The sequence below is a fragment of the Cololabis saira genome, chromosome 21 (assembly GCF_033807715.1).
Source record: "Cololabis saira isolate AMF1-May2022 chromosome 21, fColSai1.1, whole genome shotgun sequence".
Lineage (NCBI taxonomy): Eukaryota > Metazoa > Chordata > Actinopteri > Beloniformes > Belonidae > Cololabis > Cololabis saira.
This window is the reverse complement of record NC_084607.1, coordinates 26487990-26515077: the sequence shown is the minus strand read 5'-3', so window position 1 is coordinate 26515077 and position 27088 is coordinate 26487990. Positions and strand designations below refer to the sequence as shown.

At 39.7% G+C, this 27088-nt stretch overlaps 1 protein-coding gene across 1 annotated transcript in view; it reads left to right on the top strand.

The window, feature by feature from the left end:
- LOC133422071 (protein shisa-8) overlaps nt 1-27088 on the top strand; it is a 153919-nt gene that overhangs the window by 114408 nt on the left and 12423 nt on the right. The window contains exon 4 of the mRNA XM_061711969.1: nt 15361-15477. Within this exon, the coding sequence (XP_061567953.1) occupies nt 15361-15477 (117 nt within the window). The remainder of the gene's footprint in view (nt 1-15360; nt 15478-27088) is intronic.

Below are 27088 nucleotides of genomic sequence, written 5' to 3'. Positions count from 1 at the left end.
TCCCTCATACACACAAATGATCACATGCAGAAACACAAGTTGGAGTCCTTGCATCAATAATCTTTTCAGAGGAAAGCTTTTCATCAGTATTCCCTTGGTTACAGCATTTTACATTTTTTACTTAATAGTTCAGTCAGGGAGACTGACTTTACAAGTTTAGATAAATTAAACTCTAGTGTATGATACATGGCCTCTTTTTCACAAACAAATGAGAATTATGCTTTGAATATACTTTGGTGTTAGGTTTTGACCAACAGGGAAGAAGTTCTGTTCAGAATGTGCTTTTAGCTGAGAAAAAAGAGAGTCGGCTGTTTTGTGTGATTATTGTTGGCATTTCATATTCCATAGGCTGAAAAGTGAAGAATTCCAGCACTTTCCACTGATGTAGCATCCCTGACTACAATGGGTTGGCTCAAAACTAGTGGAGCTGAAGGTAGGGATCTGAATAGCACAAATGTTTCCAGAACTCTGATGGTGCTATCTAGAAGTGCAGTGAAATTGTGAAAAAGTGCAGTAAGTGGGATGTTTCGTGGTTATTTCCATAATGCTAGAAAATTGATATAAACGAAATGGGATATTCTCACATCTGGCTTGCTTTCACACTTATTTCATCTATTTGAAAACAATGAAAACAATGCAACTCTTCAAATGTTCTCTATTAATGTTAAAATGTCCAACTTTTAACAGGAGTAATTAAAAAATAGCTAATTTCTCCAGGTTTAGATTTAACATACAGTACAATACAGGTGTATTTATGTACCTCTTTAGTATAAATTCTTATTTTAGATATAACATGGCTTGTTGTCCTGATAACCTTAATTTTAGAGTCATATCAGGATAGTAATAAAAAAGAACATAAATGTAGTCGAATTTAAGATTACCTACAAACAGTATGTTAGGTGAAGGTGTAAAATTACCTTAATTCCACTGTATAAGATTAGATATAATAAAAGATCTTTGTAATTTTTGAGTTTGAACCCTGTAATTCCTCCAGTAGTCATGGAGGGTTCTGCTTGACGACGGCTCGGTGCAGGAGGATCCGCTTACAGGACCTCTCCCCTCTGCCAGGCTGTAGTCCACCGTAGACGATCCTAGGAGAATTCAACAAACTCCTTGTGACATCACCCACAGGTTTTCACAGGAGTGCTTTGAAAGATTTGTTTTTCTCTCCTTTACTTGAGGGAACAATAAAATATAGTAGACTGTTGAGAGGGCTGGTGAAGGAAACACACTCATGCACGCATACACACAAACACAAACCCTTTGTTTGAAGATTGATTTGCAAATATATGCTTTAGGTTTTACCAAACTTGGTATTAACCATTAATATATATATGCAGACAGGGGGGGAAAAAATGGGTGGAACTCGTAGGAACTGCTGGAATTCTACCATCTTTATTAGTACAATTAACAGCAAAACATAAAAACATCTAGCTTTGGAGAAGAAAATCGTTTTTGTTTTTTTTCATGAGGCTGTAAACATGTTTATTTCTGCTGTAAACTTGGACATTATAACATTGGGAGCAACAGAGATGAACTCGCTCTCAGAGTTAGCCCCTAGTGGTCAAATGCAAAACTGCAATTTTTCCAAGTTCTGCTTTGGACTCAACTTGGATGTTGAATGTTAAAGTCCAAAGAGATATATAATTATACCCAACTGAAGTTTATTTAGGAAATGGAAGTGACAAAAAACATCAATCATGAGTGTTGCAGTCCCATTAACAAATGCTTGAAAATGTATGCAGAAACATTGTGTAAAGGAGCAAAAACAAACGAACAACCTGTGGAATCAATGTTGTCATGGAAATAAGTTTCCCACAGACTGACATCCAAAAGTCAGTCTGTGAGGAACGGACTTTTACCGCCACATCCTGATGTGGGAAATTCTCTGACTCTCTTGGACTCCTGCCAGGTGAAATCTGCAGCAGGTGAGAGCCAAAGATGGGCTATTACACCAGATTTTTTTTTACATTAACCCATGCTTATTACCCAACAGTCATCATGATTGAATCCATAAATCCATCTGTGTATCAGATTTGAGTCCGTTAACAACATTGCAGTGGCTCCAGCAGGCACATTTCATCCACAATTGTGTGCTCACAGTTCACAATTGTTATATCTCTTTTTCTATCACCACACGAGTTCTATTCGCATAATACTTAACTGAGTTATTTTATCTCATGTGCAGAAGTCCACAGTATAGGGCAACTGCTTCCACTTCAGATCAAGAATGGATCAAACATGATAAAGAGGTTAAGAAGGATTCACTTTGCGGCTAAGCCACTGAGATTTATCCCCCGACTTGGCAGCTCCTCTAAGTTCCCCAAAGTTTTTCAGAATCCTTCGTCTCCGTGTTGTTTTATTGCCCACTTCTTAACCATTCTGGTATCATCTTTTTATACAGTATACATCTAATTTTCAGCTAAAGCAGGCAAAGAAGCCTTTTTTTCTCTTTTTAGTAAAACTACTACATTACCGGTACTTCTACATTAAAACCTTTTCTACCTTTTCAGCTCTGAACATTTATTAACCAGGTAACATATTAGTCCCTGCTTCAACGTTGGGTGAAGCAGTAATCCTACATTTTACAAGTGGGATTATCTCTTGCTTTGTCTTTCTTTCATGTTGAGAACTTATCATGGCTGCACATTGTAATTAGTTTCTCAAGCCATAATAGGACAGTCTTCTCTTCTTTTAGCTATCTTCATTTATTATTCTGTTTTTCCTCTACTTTGAGCATAACATGCCCTCATTCAGCCATCTTTTTTTCTAAAGTAAAAAGCATTGTCCATTGACATATTTATTGCCAGTCGGCTGTTCAGTTGTTCATTGCATCATAGAAAGTGCTGAGCAGCAAAGCTCAATGCATTCAGTGTGAAAGCTAAAGGCAGAAAATAACGGTGCTATTCTGAGCTAAATCCTGCAAATAGAGTGTGAAAGTGAGAGAGAAAGATAGAAGGGAGGGAGTGGTAACAGATAAGCGTCCCTATTAAAATCACAGGACTTAAATTGATACTATTTTTAATGCACACAAGCAAGACTGAGGCTGGGAAAGCATGTAAACAACAGGGGGGCATTGAATTAGTGGAGAGCTTTTAAACCATTAGCCATGTATTACATCACTGTGTAATTACAGTCATTTTCAAAAGTTTGTACCTCATATTTTAATTGCATGCTTTTGTGTGTGATTGTAAAGACCATCATCATACTAGGCCTTAGTATTAATCAGATACCTCAGCTGAGCACCAGCGCATAACTTTTTATACCGTGGCATTATTTGGTGTCACCCAACAAAAAAGTTCAGCTGTTGGATGGATGGCTTTGCATTTGCTTTTAAAATGCACTTGTCTGTAGAGGAGTTCATGGGCGACTCAATGATTGCGAGGTGTCCAGGTCCCGCGGCTGCAGAGCAACCCCGAACTATGATTCCTCCACCACCGTGCTTCACAGTGGGCATGCACTGTTTCTGATGAAGTGCACAATTTTGCTTTTCGTATACAGAGTGCTGGGCATCAAGGACAAATAAGTCCATCTTTGTCTCATCTGTCCATTGTTCTGAAATTGTTGTGATTTGTTCAGATAAGTTTTTGCAAACCTTAGTGCTGCTTCCATGTTCTATTTAGACATGAGAGACTTTCTCCTGCCAAATGAACTCAGCTTGTTCAGTCTTCTTCTAATTGTGCTCTCACAACTTAACATTTAACACGCCCAGTGGGGCTTGTGATGTAGCTCCAGGGTAAATTTGTATTCCTCTGATCATTGCATGGTCTTGGCATTTGACGATGAGTCCAGGGAAGACTGGCTACTGTCTTTCCACATGAACTGAATTCTTCCCACTTGTGAGTAATCATTCTAACTGTAGGGCGCTGATCTCCAAAGTTGCTTGTATATGGTTTTATAACCCTTCTTCACTTCTCTGAGACCGCTGCTCATGTCTCTCCCCGTCTTTGGCATTGTGTCAACACATACCTGAATGCTCAGACCAGAAAACAGTCAAAATATCTGCTTTTATAGACGTCTGATGATCACCTGCTGATGATCAGTTCTTCAAGTGCCATAAAAGTGCCATAAAATTACCCTAAAACCAAGAGGTATTACAGAGCGGAGTGGTTTATGGAGCTCTATATTCATATAAACCCAATAATAGATGTCAGTTCTTTAGTTCTTCAAGCAGTATATTAAAAATTATGGTATTAAAGTAATGGAGAGAACATTTTGTAAATATGTGTAAGGTGGAGTGGAAATCAGCAGGAAAACATATGGCCTGTCTTGCATTCACAAAGAAAATAAAAAAGATGAAACGAGAGTCACAAGAAGAAGTAGGTGAGTAAGAAAAGATGTAAAAACATAAAGAGAGTTGAAAGAAGAGGATGAAGGAAGAGCAGGTTGACGGAAAGCTCTGCAATAAGCAGCATCTGCTGTTTCTCTGTGGGTGAGTGCATGATTTAAGGAGATGACGGGACGACGTCATCCTCAGCAACACTTCAAATGATCATGTTTGTTTTAAAAGACCCTGAGACAGAAAGAAATATTAATGAAGGAGCCCCATATGTTGCACACATACCACCCACTGGAAGCTTTAGCTCAAACAATGCAGGGATTCCACATATTCCCGGTTACACTTACATTTTTCCTTACAGTTCTCAGTGACTGTGGACATTTTTATAAAACTTCTTCAAACATGCTTAGTAAGGGGACGTAGTCATTTTTCTGACTGGTTCTGTCTGTTGGTATTGTCTTGGTTTTGTGCTTTTATGGATTATATTTTCCCTGTGTATCTGTTTTATGGTTTTAACTTGTTACGTTTGTGTTTTTATGTGAAGCACTTTGTGAGCATCCTCTGTGAAAAGTGCTGTATATAATCAATTTTACTTACTTACTTACTTACTTACTTACTTACTTACTTACTTACTTACTTACTTACTTACTTACTTACTTACTTACTTACTTACAGTTTCTGAAGACATCTGCTCAAATCTGAAATTTAAAACGGGAAATATTCTGAAAATAAGCGTCAATTATACAGTATGTGCTCGGGACACCGCCAACAATGGTATTTAAAGGAATCTAAATGAATACAACATATTAAACAAAACAATGACCCGTAAGGGAGCTTTAGGGAGCTGGTTAGTGTCATTTACATTGTAGGAGTTCTTCCTGCTTGCTGGTTCCTTTTGCTTCTACTTTTTACATAAACAAATGCTGCTAGTTTTCTTTACTGTTAACACAGAAACATCTCAGTGACATATGCCAAAGGTATTAAAGTAATGTGAGGACTTGGTACAAAAAGAGAATCCATGAAAGGCTGAGTCTGTGAGGAGCACGGATAAATGATGTTAGAAGTGTGTGAAATAGCTATTAAAATATAAAAAAAAATGTCTTCAACAAGTAGAAGGGATTTGTTCCATAATATCATAAAATGAATCAAAGAATGTGGAGGAATTTTACTAAAGGTCAGGGGCCCATGCTTAAACCAGACCCCTGCAATCTCCAATCCCTCAAATAAACATGGGCAAGGGATTACTTTGCAGAACTTTTGTCAAGTGATATGATATGAAAGATATGGAGATACTTTCTAAGAGACCAATTAAAGCTTTCTTTTGCAAAAGAGGCACACTTATGTAAAGCTTGTTCAGAGCCAACATTAGTTGGTGCATTTCCTTTACGTTGTTGCTGCAAAATATGTTTTCTCCTCTCGCAATAAGTAATTTCAAGAATAATAGTGATGGATCCTCATATCTTTCATTTCAGCAAGTTGATTTCTTGAAGACAAACAACTTCAGGCTCGCCTGATAGGTGCAGCCAGTTAAGACCATTATAATCACATCATTACAGTGGAGACGGAGCACTAAAACATCACATGCTAGTTCAACTGAAGATGTAAAGTTGTCTAAGCTTTAGCCACTTTAGATACTACCTTTATGGTCTTTAGGCACTATGTTTTTGGCAGCTGATAACTACCAAGCTTTGAAGCTTGCTCCCATCTCGGACAACCAAATAAATGTAATAAACATAGACGAAGCAATGACAAAAGACTGGTTTTATGGAGGGGTATTATACTTTCACCAAAGTGTTTGCTTATCTAGTGAACACCTTCAGCAATCCTGCACTATTGTTACAGAAAATAAGTCCCATTTTTGTTGCAATCCAAGTTTCTGTATAAAGTGGTGACTTCACAGATTGTAGAAAGATATAAACATAGACTTCAGGTCAAAGGGGCTGATTTCTGCTCAATGAAAATTTTTACAGGCAGTTTAATCAGAAACTCTGAACTTAACCTTCTCTGGATCAGAGTATGAGTTCACCTTAATTTTGTGGAGATCCAGCCAATTTGAAAGAGAGTCTGCAAATCATAGCTTCAGACTCAATGAATGTTATCAACCTCTTCTTGCTTCATTGTACAATCCTCTGTGTTTTAACGCTGTCTGACACTGTCTTGTCTGGTCTCCTGCTCAGTCTCTCTTTCATTTTCTCTTCAGTTACTACTTTCCTGAGTCTTTTAGTCACCTCTGCCATTCTGTGACTTAGCTTTATTGATGTTGAAGTGCGGCATAGTGCCTTAAAGCGATACATAGATGTAACAAGAAAGGGGTGACGAGTTCAAAGTTAATTCGGCGGCTTTTTTTGCTGATAGTAGGGATGATAGAGAGAGCTAGATGATGTGTCCTAAAGATCAGCAAAACTGACAGTCGTATTTTAACATTAAAATAGCTCATTTCTGCTGATTTTATGTAAAGACCAAATTAAGGAAATTAAGCAAGGGGAAACAGGGAAAAGCAGAAGTGTCAGGGTTTGACATTTCCCCCAGTTTATGTTTTCTGTTCTGCCCCGCCTGTTTTCCATCTACCCTGATTGTTCGCACCTGTGTCTCCTTATCCCCTGTTAGTGGAGCAGATTAAGGCCAAAAATAGCAAGGATCGTTCAGTTGCGGAAACAAGCATGAAAATTGGTACACATACTCTTCAAACCCCACTCTATTAAAAAGTACCGCGTGCCACGCAAAATTCAAAGGGGACGGCCTCCAAAATCCAAGATGTCCGCCCAGAAATGTGGTTTTTCCTTTATAACTCGAAATGCATCAATTTTAAGCCCCATAAATATATTGAGTGCGACTATAAATTTGGGCATTGCGGAAATTTTGGTACCAAATACATGTCTGTATCTACTACGGTTCTCGTAATACAGCATATAGCATATAGGTACTTTTACAGACTCGCGGGAGAAATAGACATTTGAACATTGATTGTTGTTCAGTGAATATTGTAGGCTAATATGAAAATGTTTTTTTCCTAACCTTTTTAAGTAGGGTTATTAAAGTTGGGTTTTAAGTAGGATTATAAAATTCTAAGTCCAGTGTTCAAGATGGCTGCCATGAACTTGAAATAATCATTTTAGCAACTACGAAACATTTTTTTGGCATGCATGTTTTTGACCTAATTCATTGTCTTGGCCAGGAGAAGATCAAAGGAATGCTATTCTTCCACGCATTTACAGGATGCGACACTGTGTCAGCCTTCCGTAACAAGGGCAAGAAAACTGCTTGGCAGACATGGGACATATGTCCAGAGGCCACACCTGTATTCTCCAAACTATGTGTATATCTGGTCTTGTCTTTCCCTTGCTCCCTGTCGGTCCATATTGTTTGCGCCCTCCATGTTCTCCTCGTCAGTTTTGTTATTCATGATGCTGGTCCAAGTTTTTTGATCCTGCCAAGCAGTGCTTTTTGTCCTTGTTTTTTTGTCAAATAAACCCTGTTTTTTGGAACTCCTGCCGTCTGGGTCCTCAAACAACCATCCCTGATAAGGAGACCCTTGCTTGGCCAAGCAACATTAGCTTCCCAATCTTCTGAAATCTTCTGCACTAGTTTGCTCTCCAGGTTGAGCAGATTTTGGCTCTGATTATTACGGGACCCTTGCAGGTTTACTAACAAGACAACTGGCCAACAAAATCTGAAACCAGTGCTGTCAGAACTGGAGCGAGAACTACAGGAGGTCCTCTGGAACCTGCAGTTACTCGGCTATGATGCTCGGCTTGGTTTGGTCCCATCAGTATCCCTCCTCTCAGCTCTGGCAGCACTCGTTTCCAATGTTGTTTCAGCAGCGACATATATAATGAAATAAATAGATGTTTGGTTGAATTTGTAAAGTAGGTACATTTCCAGGCCTGCTTGTTCCACCCATTCGCAACATGAGGCTGCGCAGTATGAGGGAAAAAGAGGCTTAAAAGCATTCTTTAGGAAGGATATGTGGGAAATCACAGGTGTTCTTCCCAGTTCTCCATATAAAGACCATTTCAGCTTACCAAATGTGGGGTGTTAATTCAACAAACATTTCCAGTGTGTTGAATGTCCTAAAGAGGGTATAGAAAATTGTCAGGGGTAAATAATGTATTTATTTGGGTAATTTAAGCCACTACTTGAATATACCTTGTCACATCTGTGGTGGTCAAAGTCTGAAAGTTTCGTCTTCACAAAGCAGTTCATCAGTGCAGGATAGTGATGTCTGTGACATCACAGACCCAGATCAGAGCCCTTTCTCCAGCTTCCTAATCTGTATCATTTAGTTTTTAATGATTGTATTTGCTGTACATCTAACACCGATATCCTGCTAGAGGAGAAAAGGTGGAGTCAAGTGACTGAAAAGGGAAGCTCTGCGCTAGTTTCATCGAAACAGGTCTCAGATAAATAATTAAGATGTCAGGTATATGTGTCAACTTTTGACTTAATTCATTGTCTCCTTTAGGCAACACTGATCTCCGCTCTCTTCCTTTTTTCCCTGTGACGTCTTAGCATTTATTTTCCTTTTCTTTCTCTTTCCATCTCTCTCCATCTGTGTGTGTGTGACAGTAGTCATGTCAGAGTGAGATGGGCTGTAGCCCTTGCAGCAGTCAGCCTCTTTGATGTTGAGCCCTCCCGAATTAGGCCATCACCCAGCGGTGCTCTGCTGCCTGCATGCACCCACACACAGTCGTCTCTCACACACACAAACAAGGTACACAGATAAAGACTTAAATAAAAAAATAAAAAAACTCATGCTGGCAGCAAAGCACAGGAAGTTTACACATGCAGGCATCGTGGACACGTAGCTGCGCAGCCCTAAACCATGCCCAAAAACATTTCATCACTCTCGCCGTTTTCCACACAATGTGACGAGCACTTACACGCTCCTTCATCCGCTTGTGCTTTTCCTAAATAAACATAAATGTAAATTTTTATGAGCGCTTCCCCTCTGAGGCCTCCACACAATGGTACATCAAAAACATGTGCATGCCAGTGAACACACAAGCAGCTAAAATGTAGGACATTCAGAGAGAATTTATGCAAGAATGCAGAATATGGGGAAGAATAAAGTGCTTTTCAATCTTCCCGCTGCACATTTCTGCAGGGGCTTGTACTGAAGCGGCATGACAAAAACAGCAAGCCTCCTCAGTAACAACAAAATGAAATCACATTTTATTCAAAAGAATGATAAGACTACACAAAAAGGAGAGATACATGTCGATCATATGGAGTTGTGACAGTTGGAAGTACTTTCAGTTAACAAATCAGGATAGGCAGTGACTGAATATAGAAGACTATTTTACGTGAGGTTGTGTGAAATGTGTAAAAGTATCATTATGACATTAAAAAAGAAGAAACATAGAAAACTAAATAAATACATTTAAAAACCTGCCATCGACTACATGGTCCACTAACAAAACTTTCCCAACAAGCGGTATAGTTCAGTAAAGTTGAAAACTGTACCAAAAATAAGCGCCTAGTACCTTACTGGTTTTTGGCACTGAAACCAGTGGTATACAGTACCGGTAATAGAAACACTGTAGTCCGTTGATCGGTCTACAAACAGTCGTGTCTTCCATGTGACGTTGAGATAAAGGTAGCTCTGCTTCTTCTTGCCACAACGAAAGAACACAGTGTGCTGATGTGTTTCTTTCACCTTGGTTTCATTAACTGGAGGCACAGTGTTACAGAGGTTCAATATTGCACTGTTACAGTCAACATCTGGCAATGGAAATGTAAGTTAGATCATTGCTTACTAGGGGTGTAACAATATATCGTGCCACGAAATTTCGCGAAACAAAAACGTAACAATACGTGTCGTGGAGGTGACAAAGTGTATCGCGATATTGGGTTATTAATATTAATTTATTGTGTTGACTAGAAACGCGCATCCGACCGCGACCGCGCCTCGACCCGCGGACCAAAATCTTACTCCGCTCAGAAGAAACTAGTCTCGTTTTGCGGCCCCGTTTTGAGCTCTGAACCTTTACTTATGTAAGTCTGGTGTAGAGTTAAGCCTTACCTTATTAAATTAAACCTTTTTCAGGTCGTGAGTAGGATAAACACGAGGACAACTTCTGCTTGAGTTCCAGTGTACTTTAATGTCCGCTCAACAGCGTAGGATTTTAGAACATCAACACAGCACCTAGTGCTGTATCACTCCGCCCAATCTAAAACATATTAACAACTACAGATAAACTGACTAGTGTAATTATAGTCCCTAATTTACAGAATATAAAGAATATATTTATAAAATAATGAACCCTGAATTACCAAAATAACCTTCTTAACAAAAATAAATCTCCTCTTACACTTATAAGGTGAGCATGAATCAATCTTTTTTATGATGTAAAATTGTATGTATTTATTTACTTTTATTTATTTCTTTAATGTTAGTTGTTAAATTTCTGGAAAAGAAAAAAGTCAAATCATACATGAGAGAAACTATTCAGTTTGTGGCAAAATATTTGTAATGTATGAAACTGAAGATGCATAATGCAAACCTGCCATTTACTTTTAGTTCAGTTTGTGGAAAATGGTTGGCCTGGCTTTCTCTTTAAAACTTAAACAGTTATAAAGCATTACAAATGGTAACAATAGGGCAAACGCACAGCATTGTTTTGTATTTTGTGTCTTTCAAATAAAAGACAATTTTTTCCAGTCATATGTTCCTCATTCAAGGTTGTTAAAAAAATACTGCTATAATATTGTATCGTATCATTATCGTGACCTCAATATCGTGTATCGTACCGTATCGTGAGATTAGTGTATCGTTACACCCCTATTGCTTACCAACCCAAACTAAACTGTTCTGCCCAATGGAAACGTAGCTCAAAGGAGCAATGTACTGTATAAGATTCTAGGTTAAAATATCCCCAAATAATCAAGAAACAGCGATAGAGTTAGAAGAAATAAGAACAGTCATGCCATAAAAGTGATGACTATGTATTTGCATGCTGAGATATCTACTGAGTTAGTGTGCTAAATAACTACTGTAGCTTCAGGTCATCAAGTCTTGTAATACCAGTTTCTGTCATGTGTGGTGGTAGTGAGCAACATAGAGGCCTCAGTACAACATAAAGATACGAAGAAGTCACACAGTTTGTGGATATACTTCAACTTGAAATTTGAGGTTTTGACGATCAGACTTTGGGTTTTGGGTCGCAATACATTCGGTGTAGAATTGACGACGTAGAAGTGATTAGGAGGGACTGTACATTTTCTAATTTCTTACGCTAGAGTAGACCAACTCACTTTACGCAGTTATTTTGCCCCCATTTTGATTGGAGTGTGGAGTATACATGTAATTTCTGGCTCCACAGTACACATTACTCCTTTTAAAAATAAAGTAGACACAAAACTCAGGGAAACCAGGCAAAATATTACCTGATTTAAATGCATGGAAGCATCATCAAACCCGGCCGAATCACTGCTTTTTTTGATATGATCTGTTTAAATTCGGCAATATAAAAACTTGCTTAGTCTGAACAAACATTATTATGTCAGCGCTGTCTCTGTTTCAGTAGATCTATAGTGCTCTGTGCAGTGTCAGCATCATAAATGTCCACAGGTGATCTCCAGCGGTGTGCAAGACTTTAGTGAGCTTGTCATGGTGTCAAAGTCAGATCTGCATATGATAAATGACATTTCCCTGGATCTAAAGCACATCAAACACTGCTCTTGCACACACCAGAGATCATTCATTTGGGGGGGGGGTTTAGTCCCATCTGTTGGAAAAACTCAGAATGAGCCCAATTTTAGCAGCACTGACACATATTTATCAAAGGAATCACTGATGGTGGATTTTTATTTTCCAGCGGCTGGGAAAATGAGCACACTCACATTCATGCTAATGATAAACATTTTTTGAGTGGGTAGGTGGGATGGTTGAGACAAAAATACGCCGGTATCATTGATCCAAAACATTGTTCCATGTTCCACACTGATAAAGCTGCATGAACTGTAGTTCTGTCTGCATTACTCATGCAGATAACCCCAAAAATGGCAAATTATCTGCATGATTGATCAGCCCACCACTTAGTCCGTTACTAATGCCGCTGATGTTTCATACCTGCTTAATAAAAATAAGCTTGCAATGACTCAAGTTTTGAAATACTTTACGTTATTTCCCAAGTTGTAAACACTGGCAACACTTCTATGATGAAGTTGCTAAAAAATTCATTTCTGATCTGGAAACTAATGCCGAGTTGTATTTTCAGAATTTGCGAAAGTAAGAAACCAGTCCAGTGAAAGATATAGCGCAAAAGACGCACTATACCTTTCTGAGCTCGTATTTCCTTTTTGTCACTAATGGAAAAAATGACTTTTGAACCCAGAAAAAAAATAAGATTTACTGGCTCATCAGTTGGAGCTGAAATTTAAAGATCAAACCATATCTGAAGACAAGTTTCTACACTTTATTCAAAGTCATGTAAGGGAATAAAACATGACTTATTAGGCATTCCATTGCCAAAGTAGGTTGCTAATAACCCATTTAGGAGAAAAAGGGGGAAAAAAATGGATATGCTCATTACAGCATCTATGATGTAATAACACAAACTCTCTCCATGTCTCCGTGCTGCTCTCTCTGGAACAACCCTGTGGTCAAACTGGAGACCGGCCAGAGATCTTTCATCTATTAACTGGTCCTTTTCCCTTGTCTGTCACTGCCTTCAACTTGCTTTGTCTTTCAGTTCCTCTCTCCATTTCTCCATCCCTCTCGTTAGTTCCACTGTTGTTGGCTCTCCAGAACGCTTGAAAGCGTGGCGTTGGAATATAGGACACCTAACGAGCTAAAGCTATTGCTTTGATTGTTATGTAATCACTGAATATTCCATAAACCCATTTTTACAGTATATTTTATATGAGCTAAAGTCGTGCACCTTTTAAACGCCTTTGGCCCGCGCGGTGGAACATGAGTGAACGAGGAGAGTAGGTGGTGTCAGTGGTTAACCGAGGATAATAAAGTCTCCCCTTTTACACTTACGACGATAACCACGCCACACACAGCGTGTCATTATTGCATATCAATTACACGGTGAAGTGAAGATCTATTCTTAATTCAATGAGTCAGCGCTGGTGTCGCATTCCTCGCTCTGCGGCTTTTTCCCTGCCTCTATCCACCCCCCCTCCTTCAGTTGACTCTCTGCGATTTACTTTGGTTTATGTGGAGCTAGTGGAGTCGGTTATGAGGTCTCTGTTTGTGTTTATGGATGTGCATGAAAGTGCATGCGCATTTCTCGCTGCTGAAAAGTTGTAGTTAAGTTTGATACTACTGGGAAGATGATGTTTGGAAGAGAAATGTGGTAATCCTCTTCTGACCCTGTTAATTCAGATGCCCAGAAAGAGTAAAGGGAAAATAAAAAAATGTAAAATGGTGTGCTTCAGATCGAATATTTGAGTGTCTTAAGTGATTACCAACTCAAGAATTGTACTATCACAATGCTGTGTCACCTCCGTGTCACTGGATTGTCATTCAGTGAGGTGTTCAGATTTCCAGGGTACTTGTGGCATCATAGATCCAGACCAGAGTAGCATTATCCAGTTTCTGCTCCATTCAACAACACCCAACTTCAAATCCTTCGGCAACTTTTACTCTTAATATTTTCACACCCAGATCGCAGTATGAAGACACACGTGAGATCATCTCTTTTTGTCGCCTCCACTCTCCAGTGACTTTGCATTAGATATATTTAGTGTTCACAACTGCGACTGTAGAAATACACAAAAGGGATGCTATTGCACAACAAGTAGCATTATAACGTAATATAGCATATAAAAGAAACACTGCATTGTATTAAGTATTAAGCAATGCCAGTGTGACACTCCATCTGTCTCTCTTTAACCACTCCTCTTCAATTTTTTTTTTTGGTTTGACAGTAAAAGAGTGCTGCTTGTGGTAAGGAAATCCTTTTAACCTCATTGCTTGTAGCTTATTCATTTAACAGTGGAACTGGGGTCACATACTACAGGATTTGAAAACAACTTGGTCACCCAGGTCTCCAAACCACTTTAGTCAGCAAAGAACACTCATGACATGAGGTGTAACCACATACACGATGAGTTGTTCATATGGAAACTGAATGAACATAGGAAAAAGTGAAGCACGGTATATTCTGGCCACCACATTCATAAAAAAAAGAAAAGACAATGAATAATGACAAAGGAAAGGACAAGCACATGTGAGTACACTATGCTACTTACTGTAGTACATGGGCTAAACAATTGTAATGAAAAAGTAATTACCTCCCATAACCGTGGTCTGACATGTTGTGTTTCATTGAAAGTTGGCAGCATCGCTCCCTTGCTCAGTAACATTCCCTTCCTCATGGTGACCACAGCTGATTCCTTGCTCTTTAATCGGCTGTACAAGAATGTTTTTTCATGTAAAGATCATTTGCAGCTTTACTTCCACTAAACACGTTTATGAAAATGTGAGAGTTGTGCGCATTCTTGCAGAACACTCTTTCACTGAAAATGTATTGAGAATGTTTGAGCGAAATAAAAGGTGTCATGCATAGTTCTCGCTCATACACATCGTTTTCTGGTCTCTAGTTTGTACATGCATTTGTTGAATAGATGTTGCATCCAGTCCTACAGTAGATAAACTTTACATAGAACGGGTTTATGGATAGATTTATTCTTTGTTTTAAGATGAGGTTGACAGAAAATGCACAGCTGCTTATCACACCTACATCTAGTCTTTAAACAAGCTCTCAACAACAGAATTTAATTCATGAATGTAAATATCGTGATTGCTAATGAAACTTTTTTTTTCAAATATGTTGCCAAAACTCTGCAATGGGAATGGTGACGTGTCCAGGGTATATCCACCTTTCAAACTTAAACAGTTAACACCTGAGAGCCTGAATAGAAAGAAGCAGATAAACATAACTGCATGGATGGATAGATATAAAAACGGGTGTTCATGAAGAAAAAATAGCACCCCATGATGCCACAATTCACCAGATTTACAGAGGATTTCTTTACCAATGCCAGTGCTCATTGTTCCTTCCGTCTTCAAATGCTTGTTTGATGTTTAAATCTCTCTCTTTCTCTGTCTGTCTCCTTCCCACCTTTAGATCACAACCATTTGAACAATGCAGCTTTATCTCCCCTGGGACCAGCTATGGCCTTGTCTCACCCTCACAACAACCTGGGGATTGGTTTCAACAAGTACACCTCACTAAAGGCTTTAGGTGAGTGGCACTACTTACTGTACAGCAACAAATATGTGCTGATTTACATGGATGCATGAGCTTTGATAACTAGATATATGGATGTTTGAAACCTTGCCGACAGATGCAACTGTGAATATGACCAGACAAGTACAGGGCAGAGTGGGCCTTGTACACTCACTGACCACTTGGTGAAGGTCAGTCAGTACAGTCACACATCTAAATCGACCTTTTGGCAAAAAAACAGCTAAGGATTTAACTGGAGTTTCCGAGAAATCTGAGTATACAGGTGCAGGAAGAGAATTGAATTATTGAGTGAGATTATTTGACTCTGCAACGCTAGGTGGCGCTACAGCCCTTTCGCATTGGCATTATTCCGGTTAGTTAGTACAATTAGTAAACAAACCTCTTACTAGGAGACCCCACTTGTCCACTCAAAATCCACTCAACTTTGCTGTTTCTCATCCTCTTCTTCTTCTGCTACTGTGCTGTTGTGATGCTGTGACTGTTATTCCCGCTTCTGCAGTCTTGTCACTTCTGGATGGGGGAGTCCTGGGCCAGTCAATAGCTCGGCTAACCGTGGTTTGTGTACACCTGCCGGAATAGCTCGATTTCAAGGACCGACAGCCCGACTAAAGTGTATACATGACTTTTAAAACTTTGATATCAGTCGGACTAAGGCAATTATTCGACTTTCTCTCAGTGAATGTAAATGTACTGAGTGAGGATAAGAATTGGCTCATAAAGGCCAAGCAGCCACTTTTCAAACTGATGTTAATTCATTTTCTACATTCTGTCTGATTCCTGACTGGATCATAACCACCATTACCGTATGCAAATATAATTGCAGAATTATCCCAAAGCTCTTCTCAGTTTCCATACAGATCCATAAATATCCATAAATGTATACGTAAATAGCCCTGCGATGGACTGGTGACCTGTGCAGGGTGTAACCCCTGCCTCTCGCCTGAAATTAGCTGGGATAGGCTCCAGCAGACCCCCGTGACCCTGCAAAGGATAAAGCGGGTATAGATAATGGATGGATGGATGGTATACAGTACGTAAATATAAAAAGCATTACCAGCTATCACCAGCCGGTACAAACAGTTGGTGGGTTTCTCAGCAAATAATTTCTCAATTATCATAACATCATAGCCTAACATAAAGGAGTGATATCAACAGAAAAAATGGGTTGCTTGCAAATTAAATGTAAAACAAATTTGAAAAGTCTTCAATATTAGTTTGTGTTCTTTCTTCAGTGAAGAAATGTTGCACAGACTTGATAAATACTGATGCAACAGCAGCATCTACTAATTTAAGACCTGGTAATTGAATTCTGTTGTGGCTGTAAGCTTTTGAATGTTGCAAAATGTATCCGTTTATGTTTTTTCTTTAAATGTTTTTCTCAGAAGACACTGTGTCTACGTTCAGAAGCTGTCTCTGTAGGTTCTGAGTCATCCAGGTCATGGTAAACCGGAATTTCTAAACTGGGGGCAAGCTACTTCTTTTCTTGTTTCTTGAAGGTGTTTGACCTCTTAGTTCAAACAGACTGGTGGGGAGTTTCTAGCTTATAAAGATGCGTTTCATTGACGTTGAAATTCGGATACTGTAACTTGGAATGACGTCACACCCAAGTCAGCACGTGACTCCACCCATTGAGTCTGAACGAGGAGGGAAACCCATGAAAATAGTTGACTCAAAGGAAAAAGCGGCTGACATACAGTAGCTGAACTTCACCGCACATTAATTCCAACAGCCCATCTTACAAACGAATCAAATGTAGACTACGTTGTGCACGTAGTGAGACTCGTAGGAAACTTGCTTGTGTTTGCTCTGTTAAGTATTCATTAGGAATGAACTGCAGAACATGAAGACAACACTGCTGAGCGGCTTCTGCCGGGACGTACTATTCGTGTACAATAGTGTTTTTTTTTTTTTACAAAGGAACATTCCCCTACCTTACACTGAGCTCAGCTCAGAGCAGCTGTCTGGAGTTACCAACCTATAAGCCAATCAGAAAATAATCAGCAGCCACACTTAGGACAGGTGAGGTTTCTTCAACCTTGTTAGTTGGATTTGGATTTTAACCAATGAAATAAGGTACACTGTTGATCTTTGACTTCAGTAGTATGATTGACCGTATTGATTACCTCCACAACATGTGAGATGGCATTTTCTAAATAAATGTTCCTATGATGTGATGTCACATCATCGGTAGGTGGGGGCTCTTGGGTGAGTGAATTTTTATGTACTTCATTAGATATAATTTTATAACCCCCATATGAATGCATAATTGCATGATTACATAATCCCTTGTCAAAACCCACCTCTTTTGCTTGGCTTTTGACACCTAGCGGTATACTTTACTTGATTTTATTCTTTTATTCTTTGATCTTTTATCCCATTTTTTTCTCTTTGGTTGTATGAATGTTACTTTTACCAATGTTTTATGTCTTTTTAACCTATTTTATTTAACATTTTTGTCTTTTATCTAGGATGTTTTATATTTATTCTTCTGTTTGGTCCACTGTGGTTGTTTTAAAAGGAACCCTGCATATTAAGACATGTAGGTCTTAAAAGATAAATGTTGGTATCAATTATAACTATGTGATATAAAAAACCTTTTTGATGTCTTCGTTTTTATAAAATTTGAAAATATAATTTTAACACGTAGGTCGCCATTGTTGTTTACATTCTGGGTAGTTACGTCAGACGGTGGCTCCTGCTAACCCCCGTACACTGTTTTGACACCCAGAAACAGATGAAAACACAGCTAAACAGGTGACGGCGCACCAGAAACACAGATCAAAACACAGACTAACAGACCACACGTTTCAACTAGCAGATAGCCGATGCTACAATAAAAACCCTAGCCAGATCTGGCGTCATTAAATTAAATAAAGATGTTCTTGCCTATTTGAAGCGAAGTCTGCGCCTCCCGTTTCGTCAAAGTCCCGGGCCAGTCCCCTCAGCATCTGGTCTGTCATCAAACGGTGGACCCGTCACCCAGCACCGAAGCCGGTTTTAGGGGGGCGGCAAAACGTGCATCCTCCCACCGGCGTCTCCATCCCGGCGGGTGGCGGAGAGCGGAGAGCGAAGAGCGGTGCGCTGCAGGCTCTAGCCAGCCATGGCTATGCCGCAGCCGTGGCTGGCCCGGGACTTTGACGAAACGGGAGGCACAGACTTTGCTTCAAATAGGCAAGAACATCTTTATTTAATTTAATGACGCCAGATCTGGCTGGGGTTTTTATTGTAGCATCGGTTATCTGCTAGTTGAAACGTGTGGTCGGTTAGTCTGTCTGAGTTTTATGGTGTTTTTATAGTTCATGCTTAATGGTGCTGTACTTTTTTTTTTTTTTTTTACTTTTTTGTAGGTGCGCCGTCACCTTAATGTTTAGCTGTGTTTTAATCTGTGTTTCTGGTGCGCCGTCACCTGTTTAGCTGTGTTTTCATCTGTTTCTGGGTGTCAAAACAGTGTACGGGGGTTAGCAGGAGCCACCGTCTGACGTAACTACCCAGAATGTAAACAACAATGGCGACCTACGTGTTAAAATTATATTTTCAAATAAAAACGAAGACATCAAAAAGGTTTTTTATATCACATTGTTATAATTGATACTGATGAAGAATTGTGACAGCTTGGCCCCCCTGCAGGGGCAGGTTGCCCCAGTCCTACCTCCTGCAGGGCTTTGAACTGTTCCTCAACAATACCAACATTTATCTTTTAAGACCTACATGTCTTAATATGCAGGGTTCCTTTTAAAAGTGCGTCGCAAAAAAGTTGGATAGGGATTGGATAATTATTATGATTTTTTTATTGCTTTTTTTTGGAGTGACAACTATGTTGTAGTCTATGGTCTTAAATGATTAGCCGTCATCACTTTAGCATTGGCGTAGTCAGTGAACCTGACATGTGAGCTCTGAAAGCTCAGAGAGATCAGTCACTGTTATATTAAAGATAACACAGCACTAATAATTAATTTGTTGTTATATAACAATGACTAATAAAGATCTAATCTAATCTAATCTAGTTGACTAGTTGCCTTTGGCTGCCAACCCACCCACTGCAGCCAGCAGCAGCTGCATCTCCAGGCCCGCTCACCCGAGTGCAGCATCCACCAACTGGCTAGCTGCCTTTGGCTGGAGGCCTGAGAACTAGAAACTAAAGTAGCCTTTAGGCAACGGAGGGGCTGCCAACCGACTGCCTTCGTGGGTGTTTCCTACTTCTACTGAGCCATCTAGCCAGTGACGGATGACTGTGGTAGCTCTGGCAGAGCTAAACTGGTGTTCTGGTAGACTTTGTTTTGACTCTGACAGTTCTCCTCCTTTCAGAAATGTTTGGGTATCAGGACCTGAAACAAGAATGGATGGACTAATTTTATCAGAACAAATCTCAGCTATTCTTAGTTAGCACAAGTTGAGCTAAAATAGCTGACTTGAGGCAACTGCAGCAGGATGGCTCTCAAGACTCACGCATTGAGTGTGAGACTCACATATTTCAACGAGGTCTCGCACTCTCACGCCACACATGGCATTTCTCACGCTGAGAAATTAACTTGCGCAGTAATTCCAACAGCTCATCTTACAAACAAGTCAAATGTAGACTACATTGTGCATGCAACTGTGCGCAGAGCACTCAACTCAGAGCAGCTGTCTGGAGTTACCAACCTATCAGCCAATCAGAAAATTAGTTTTTTTTGTTGCCGGGTAAGGTTTGAGTTTCAGCTTCAAGCGTCCCATGAATGCGTAGCGGAGGTCACCTAAGTTACAATACACACACTCATTTCTTTCTGAAGAAGCTGGGTTGATGGGACACGGGGAGGAAGCAAACTTGGATTACATCTCCTATAGCTCCAAAACAACGGGCTTCAAATCCACTTATCAGAAACCAATGGGTGACATCACAGAGGGGATGTCTGTTTTTTTCGCTCATACAGTCTATCCATGTTACAGGAGTGATGCATTTCCTTTATGGAACTGGAGTAGAGCCTGGATTGAGCACAACAAACATTAGGATCACTGTTGCCCTAAAACCATTTCAAAACACTGTGTACTGTTTGTTATGGGTGGGTTCAATCATTATTAATTTGATAGCTATTGACATCAGCCCACTCTGTAAATAGTAACTGTAAGTCAGCTGTAGGGGAAATCAAAAAAGATGAGGCCATAAAACCGGCGCTGATGATGACATAACTTTAAATGGTAATACCCTCAACTGCTTCAAAATATGCGAACAAAGACGTAACAGACTGAATGAATCAGGGTTTGTACGCGGTGATTGACACTGGTCTGGACAGGAGCCGGGTGAAGCTGCCGGTTCAGACCCTTTGAAAACATGACACACAAATGCGCTCCGCACACCCAGACTCACAATGTATTCTATAGCCCTTCTAGCTGGACAAGCACTCTTGAGGGGCAGAGTTGTAAACATGAGTATGGAAATGTAGACACAGACACACATGCTGTTTTCATCTGATGAGTCCAGACAGATAAGGACACTGTGACAGAGACAAGAAGCGGCAGTCTGACACATGTATGTGGACTCCTCATTGCTACATTATGCAAAGACTGACATGAGTGGCTATCACAGCTGAAGAATATATGAGACACAGAGACCGAGGAGCTGCACACATCCAGGTTTTGAAGGATAAACTCTGATAAATCATCCTAAATTATCTAATGGCAGGGACACAGCTAGAGACTGTGAGCATCTGAGGCTTAGCTCAGTGTGTAGCACATCATTGGAGAGATAATCGCCCTGGAAAAATGTTTAAAAATGAGCTGTACATTTTGTGGTTACTAATACGTGAATTGAGACTTTTGGTGAGGTTAACGCAACAAATTCAACATATCTAGCCCTGCAGTGAAAGACTTTGCATGGCTGCGGAGATGCTTATAGGAACATGTTAGAGTGGAGTTCAATCAGGTTCATGATTTGTTAAGTTTATCGAAGTTTTGATTAGACTGGGGGTTGGCAACCCAAAATGTCGAAAGAGCCATATTGGACCAAAAACACAAAAAACAAATATGTCTGGAGCCGCAAAAAATGAAAAGTATTGTATTAGAATGAAGGCAAATGAGAAAAAAGTCGAAATGTCGATAAAAAAGTCAAAATTTCGATAAAAAAGTCAAAATGTTGAGAAAAAAGTCGAAATGTCGAGGAAATAGTCGAAATGGAGAGAAAAAAGTCGAAATGGAGAGATTAATGTTGAAGTATAATCTCGAGAAAAAAGGTGAAATGTTGAGAAAAAAGTTGAAATGTTGAGAAAAAAGTCGAAAAAAAAGAAGAAAAACGAAAAAAAGAAGAAAAAAAGGAGAAAAAAAGGAAAAAAGAGAAAGAAAAGGAAAAAAAGAAGAAAAAAAGGGAAAAAAGAAGAAAAAAGGGAAAAAAAAAGGTCAAACATTTTTGAAAAAGCTCCAGCAGCCACTAGGGCGGCGCTAAAGAGCCGCATGCGGCTTTAGAGCTGCATGCGGCTCTAGAGCCGCGGATTGCCGACCCCTGGATTAGACAAATGACTAATAGAATTGTAGGCTAGTCTAAATTTAAAAAATGGGATAAAATGTATTACTGTGATTCTCTCTGGGTAGCGGATGTTACTTTTACCAGCGCCCCGAGCACACCGCTTAACCATTTTAAGATAAATAAATAATAGGCTTTTGCGGTTGTAGCTATGGGTTGTAACCTGCTGCCGAGCCAACTTTGTTTTGGAAGTACGGATCAGATTTCTGCCAGTTCGGCGATAAAAAATATTCTGCACTCTCACAACAATGTGTGCAGTGTGCTCCGAAGTGTTCCTTTTACTAATACAAAGTTTTAAAAAATAAGCCAGTGATTTAAATGTTGATACAAGGCAAGTAAAAACTACGCTTTTTCCATTGATGTGAACGAAAGAGACGGCTGTTTTGGCCATCCGGTTATTCTGCCCCGGATGTAGCAACAGAGAAGGATTTAGGTCAATTCTAATTTCTTGAGCAAAACCACAAGGCATGATAGCAGCTTGCTACCAGTAGTAAAACAGTGTTTGTTTCCCCCAAAAAGGACCAGAGTAATCCCGAGGAGAGGGAAGTAACATACAGCCGGTACAAGGACAGTAAGTAGGGAAAAACTGAGCCCAATAAACTGAACGAGGGGAAGAAGAGCAAGGAATACACCAAGTCATCTCATTATTCTGTTCAGTGACTGAGAAAACACAAGCTGATTGCAGCAGAAGCAGCAGCAAGAAGGAACATCGGCCACATTTCACTGAGAAACAGAAATCTCTCACAAACCGAGGTTCAATATTTTCGTCTCTCTGTCTCTCTCAATGCGGAGGCACCGACTTCAGTCTCTCTGAAGACACGCACGCTCCTCTTTGTGCCCCTGGTGACTCTCACACACAAACAGTTTCAGTGTGGACGCTGATCCTCCTCAAGTCCACGTGCTCGTAACCCGCACTAACTCCTAACACAACACTTGCATGTCCGTCCCTTTGCACTGTAGCTCTCTGTGTCTCCTCAGATACTTCTATCTTCCTCAGCTGCTGCTCTAATGTGCATTTGACCATCTAAGCAAATGTGCATCAATAATAAAATCATCCAGGTGAGGCAGGTGGGGGGGAATCATATCCCTGCACATTCATATCATGACAGAGCATCTAAACCAGCTTGGCAGAACTTTATCTTTATCTTTTTTTACACTCATATCAGTTGATTTTATTCATAATTTGGGATGGAAAAGTTTAGAGATGCAGTTTTTGAATCAGATGAGCTCTTCGTGTTTTTCAGTGAGTAAAACTGAACCTGAAAGCTGCTGGTTGGCAGATTTAGTTTGTTTTGAGCAGAGCCAGGCGAGCTGTTCCCCTTCTGTTTCTTCTCTTTATACATCACTGGAATTTGGGAGCAGTATCGATCTTTTCATTTAGTCCTCAGCAGGAACGCGAACAGGCCTATTGCCTAAATTGCCAAACAACTCTTAATATAATTTTCTCCAGCTGTGCTGCTTCCCTTAAAGAAAACTGGAAATCCATTACATGCTCCAGGGGAGAACAGTACAAACTTCCCAGGCATCTTTTCACACTTGCCTCATCAGCTCTCTTGCTGGATAATAAGCAAGCCGGTGGATCCAAAGATCCTTCCTGTGCAGGAAAAGTCACAGCTAGGACGCAGGAATTGTGTGGATGGAGGAACTGACAATTTTCCAGGTGAAACAGCCGGTATAATCTAGATTAACCTGCTCTGCAGTCTTTATAAACGTACTGCAGCCAGGTTTAACTATAACAGAGCCGTGTTGCATAATCACAAACAATACTTGGTACGGATTGAAATTCTACATGAATAAGTCATTAAATTAATTTGCATTCAGGACCAGAGGTGGCGGTACTGTTTGACATCCACAACTGGAGATAGGTGGGACAGTCATCTCCTTATTCACCCTTTGGAAACATTCAGTGGTATAAAATCTCCGGGGCACCAGCAGTTAGAGCATTAGCATTTTAGCTGCATTTCTAATACTGTTATGTTTGACAACTGGTGCATTTCTCACGTTCGGCTCTGTAATGGCGTCCTTGATGGAATGGTGTACTGAGACAACTCCCAACTGATTCTGTCCTTCAATTCTATTTGAGGAACTCAATTGTTTGATTCAAAGAGGCAACCATTTAATAATTAAACCCTCAAGTGTATGCTGACGGTGGATCAGATTTTAAAGAAGAGATTAAGGTTTTGATGGACATGAATAGTATCTATCTAGGCCTGGAAGCGATGAGCTCTAAAGAGAAATAATTTTGTGAAGGGCCAGATCAGGTTAGAGATTTCAGGAAACCCCCAAATTCTTTTGATATTTGCTTCTGACTCTCCTGGATACGACTTTGATTTCTAGAGTGCAGCACCAAATACCAACATATGGAGAAAAAAACTAGACCGAACCAACAGCCCCTCTAAAAATATGGCAAATATTCCTAAATCTTGTCAACATTATCCTAGTTTTTACAAAGGTATATCTGCCAATGGGGTAAGAATATGGGGGTATTATTGTTCCAATATTATTTGTGTGTGCGTATCTCAATCTGTGTGTGCGTAAAAAGATTTGTGTGTCTGTATTCAGATTTGTGTGTGCGTAAAAAGATTCGTGTGTCTGTATTCAGATTTGTGTGTGCGTAAAAAGATTCGTGTGTCTGTATTCAGATTTGTGTGTGCGTAAAAAGATTCGTGTGTCTGTATTCAGATTTGTGTGTGCGTAAAAAAGATTTGTGTGTCCGTATTCACATTTGTCTGTGTGTAAAAAGATTTGTGTGTCTGTATTCATATTTATGTGTGCGCAAAAATCAGCCGGGAGCTCTCGATTGGCTGTCTTTGTACACGTGGATTTTGACACACTTCTGCCGCGGCAAATCTGTAAAAAGATCTGTGTGTAAAACGATTTGTGTGTCCGTAACTTTTCATTTGCCCTGAGCTCGGACTCACAGGCTCTCGCCAGGCTACAGTAGCAATGCAGCCTTCACACACCACTAGTCGGCGCGTAGCTCTCAGTCAGTACGTTTACCTGCAGTTCCATCGGGTTTCTGATCATATTAGACATTGTTTGGACTTTTAAACTGCATGCAAACACCTGAACCCCATCTACTTCGGACCTATGTCGGACATTTAGTAATGCATATGGAATGCATATGGTTGCATATGGAGTAAGATAACTTCCAAAAAGATGTGTCCATGTTATACCAAATATAATATTTTTATTTATTTTTTATTTTTTATTTATTTTATTTATTTATTTTCTCAGATGGCAAAAATAAGAACTTTATTGATCCCACATAGGAGTAATTCATGTTATATCAGCTATAGAGAACAAGGTAATGCTGAAAAAAACAATAGTCTATCCCCCCTCACAAAAATAAGAATAGAGAAACATATTTTCTCATCAACAAAACAAATTTTTCAAATAACAAAATAACACATTTGAACCATTTTTCAGACAATAAAAGAACTGAAAAAATCTGAAGAATTGTTCAAATATGTTATTTTGTTACTTGAAATTTTTTAAATATGTTTATGTAAAATATGCTTTGTTGATGAGAAAATATATTTTTCTTATTTTCTAATAATTTATCAGACTCATGTGCGTGACAGCAGAATTTTGGGTACAACTTTTTTATTTACATACAAATGTTTATCATTACGAATACGAATAGTTATAACATGGACACATCTTTTTGGAAGTTATCTTACTCCATATGCAACCCGATTACTAAATGTCCGACATAGGTCCGAAGTAGATGGGGTTCAGGTGTTTGCATGCAGTTTAAAAGTCCAAACAATGTCTAATATGATCAGAAACCCGATGGAACTGCAGGTAAACGTACTGACTGAGAGCTACGCGCCGACTAGTGGTGTGTGAAGGCTGCATTGCTACTGTAGCCTGGCGAGAGCCTGTGAGTCCGAGCTCAGGGCAAAGGAAAAGTTACGGACACACAAATCGTTTTACACACAGATCTTTTTACAGATTTGCCGCGGCAGAAGTGTGTCAAAATCCACGTGTGCAAAGACAGCCAATCGAGAGCTACCGGCTGATTTTTGCGCACACACAAATCTGAATACAGACACACAAATCTTTTTACACACACACAAATGTGAATACGGACACACAAATCTTTTTTTACGCACACACGAATCTGAATACAGACACACGAATCTTTTTACGCACACACAGATCTGAATACAGACACACAAATCTTTTTACGCACACACAAATCTGAATACAGACACACGAATCTTTTTACGCACACACAAATCTGAATACAGACACACGAATCTTTTTACGCACACACAAATCTGAATACAGACACACAAATAATATTGGAACAATAATACCCCCATACAAGAAATATAATTATTGACTAGAATTCTTAAAGCTAACAACTCTAAAACAAATTTTCCTGAAACAAGGCTTTTTAACTCTCCTAGCAATGAGTTTTTGCAGTGTACCTCTGGATGGCATTGGTTAGGCATCCAACCTAGTAGAGAAATGTTCCTGTATGAGTTATCATATAAATCCCACCCCCGCCCTATCAAGATACTGGTGGAGGTGGTTGTGAATGGGGGAGGGTACCAGAGCCATTTCTATGTAAAGTGAACAGGTAACTGTCCAGCGTTGCCGCCACTACACCAGGTCAGTCGCTTACAAATGTTTGTTTTCACCTCAGATGTTGTCATATCAACTCCATCCTCCAACAACTTTGTCTCCTCTGCTTTGACTGTGATGATATACACATTGCTGTGGACGGTGTATATGTGGAGAATGTTATGTATAAGCCACAAATGTGGTGACTGTACGTGTAGAGACACTTGAGGAAGTTTGGCAACATTTATGCTGTTATTAGCTGTCACAGTCTTTGAGTTTCAAGATACGGTGCCAGTGCCCTGGAGCTGCTGGCTCAACTACTAATCACAGTTGTCAGTCTGGCAGATGCCGACAAAGAACAAGGCTATGTTCCCTCATTTTTTGGGCGGCATGGGACAGCAGTTTTTTCAAACAGTTAGACCCAGTACCAGCCACGCTGCGCATGCTGCTAAGCCCATTGACCCATTTTTAATTTTTCTGAATGTTCTCAATGTTCTGCTCCTGTCTTTCTTGAGAAGGATTCAGCAATCAAAGTTT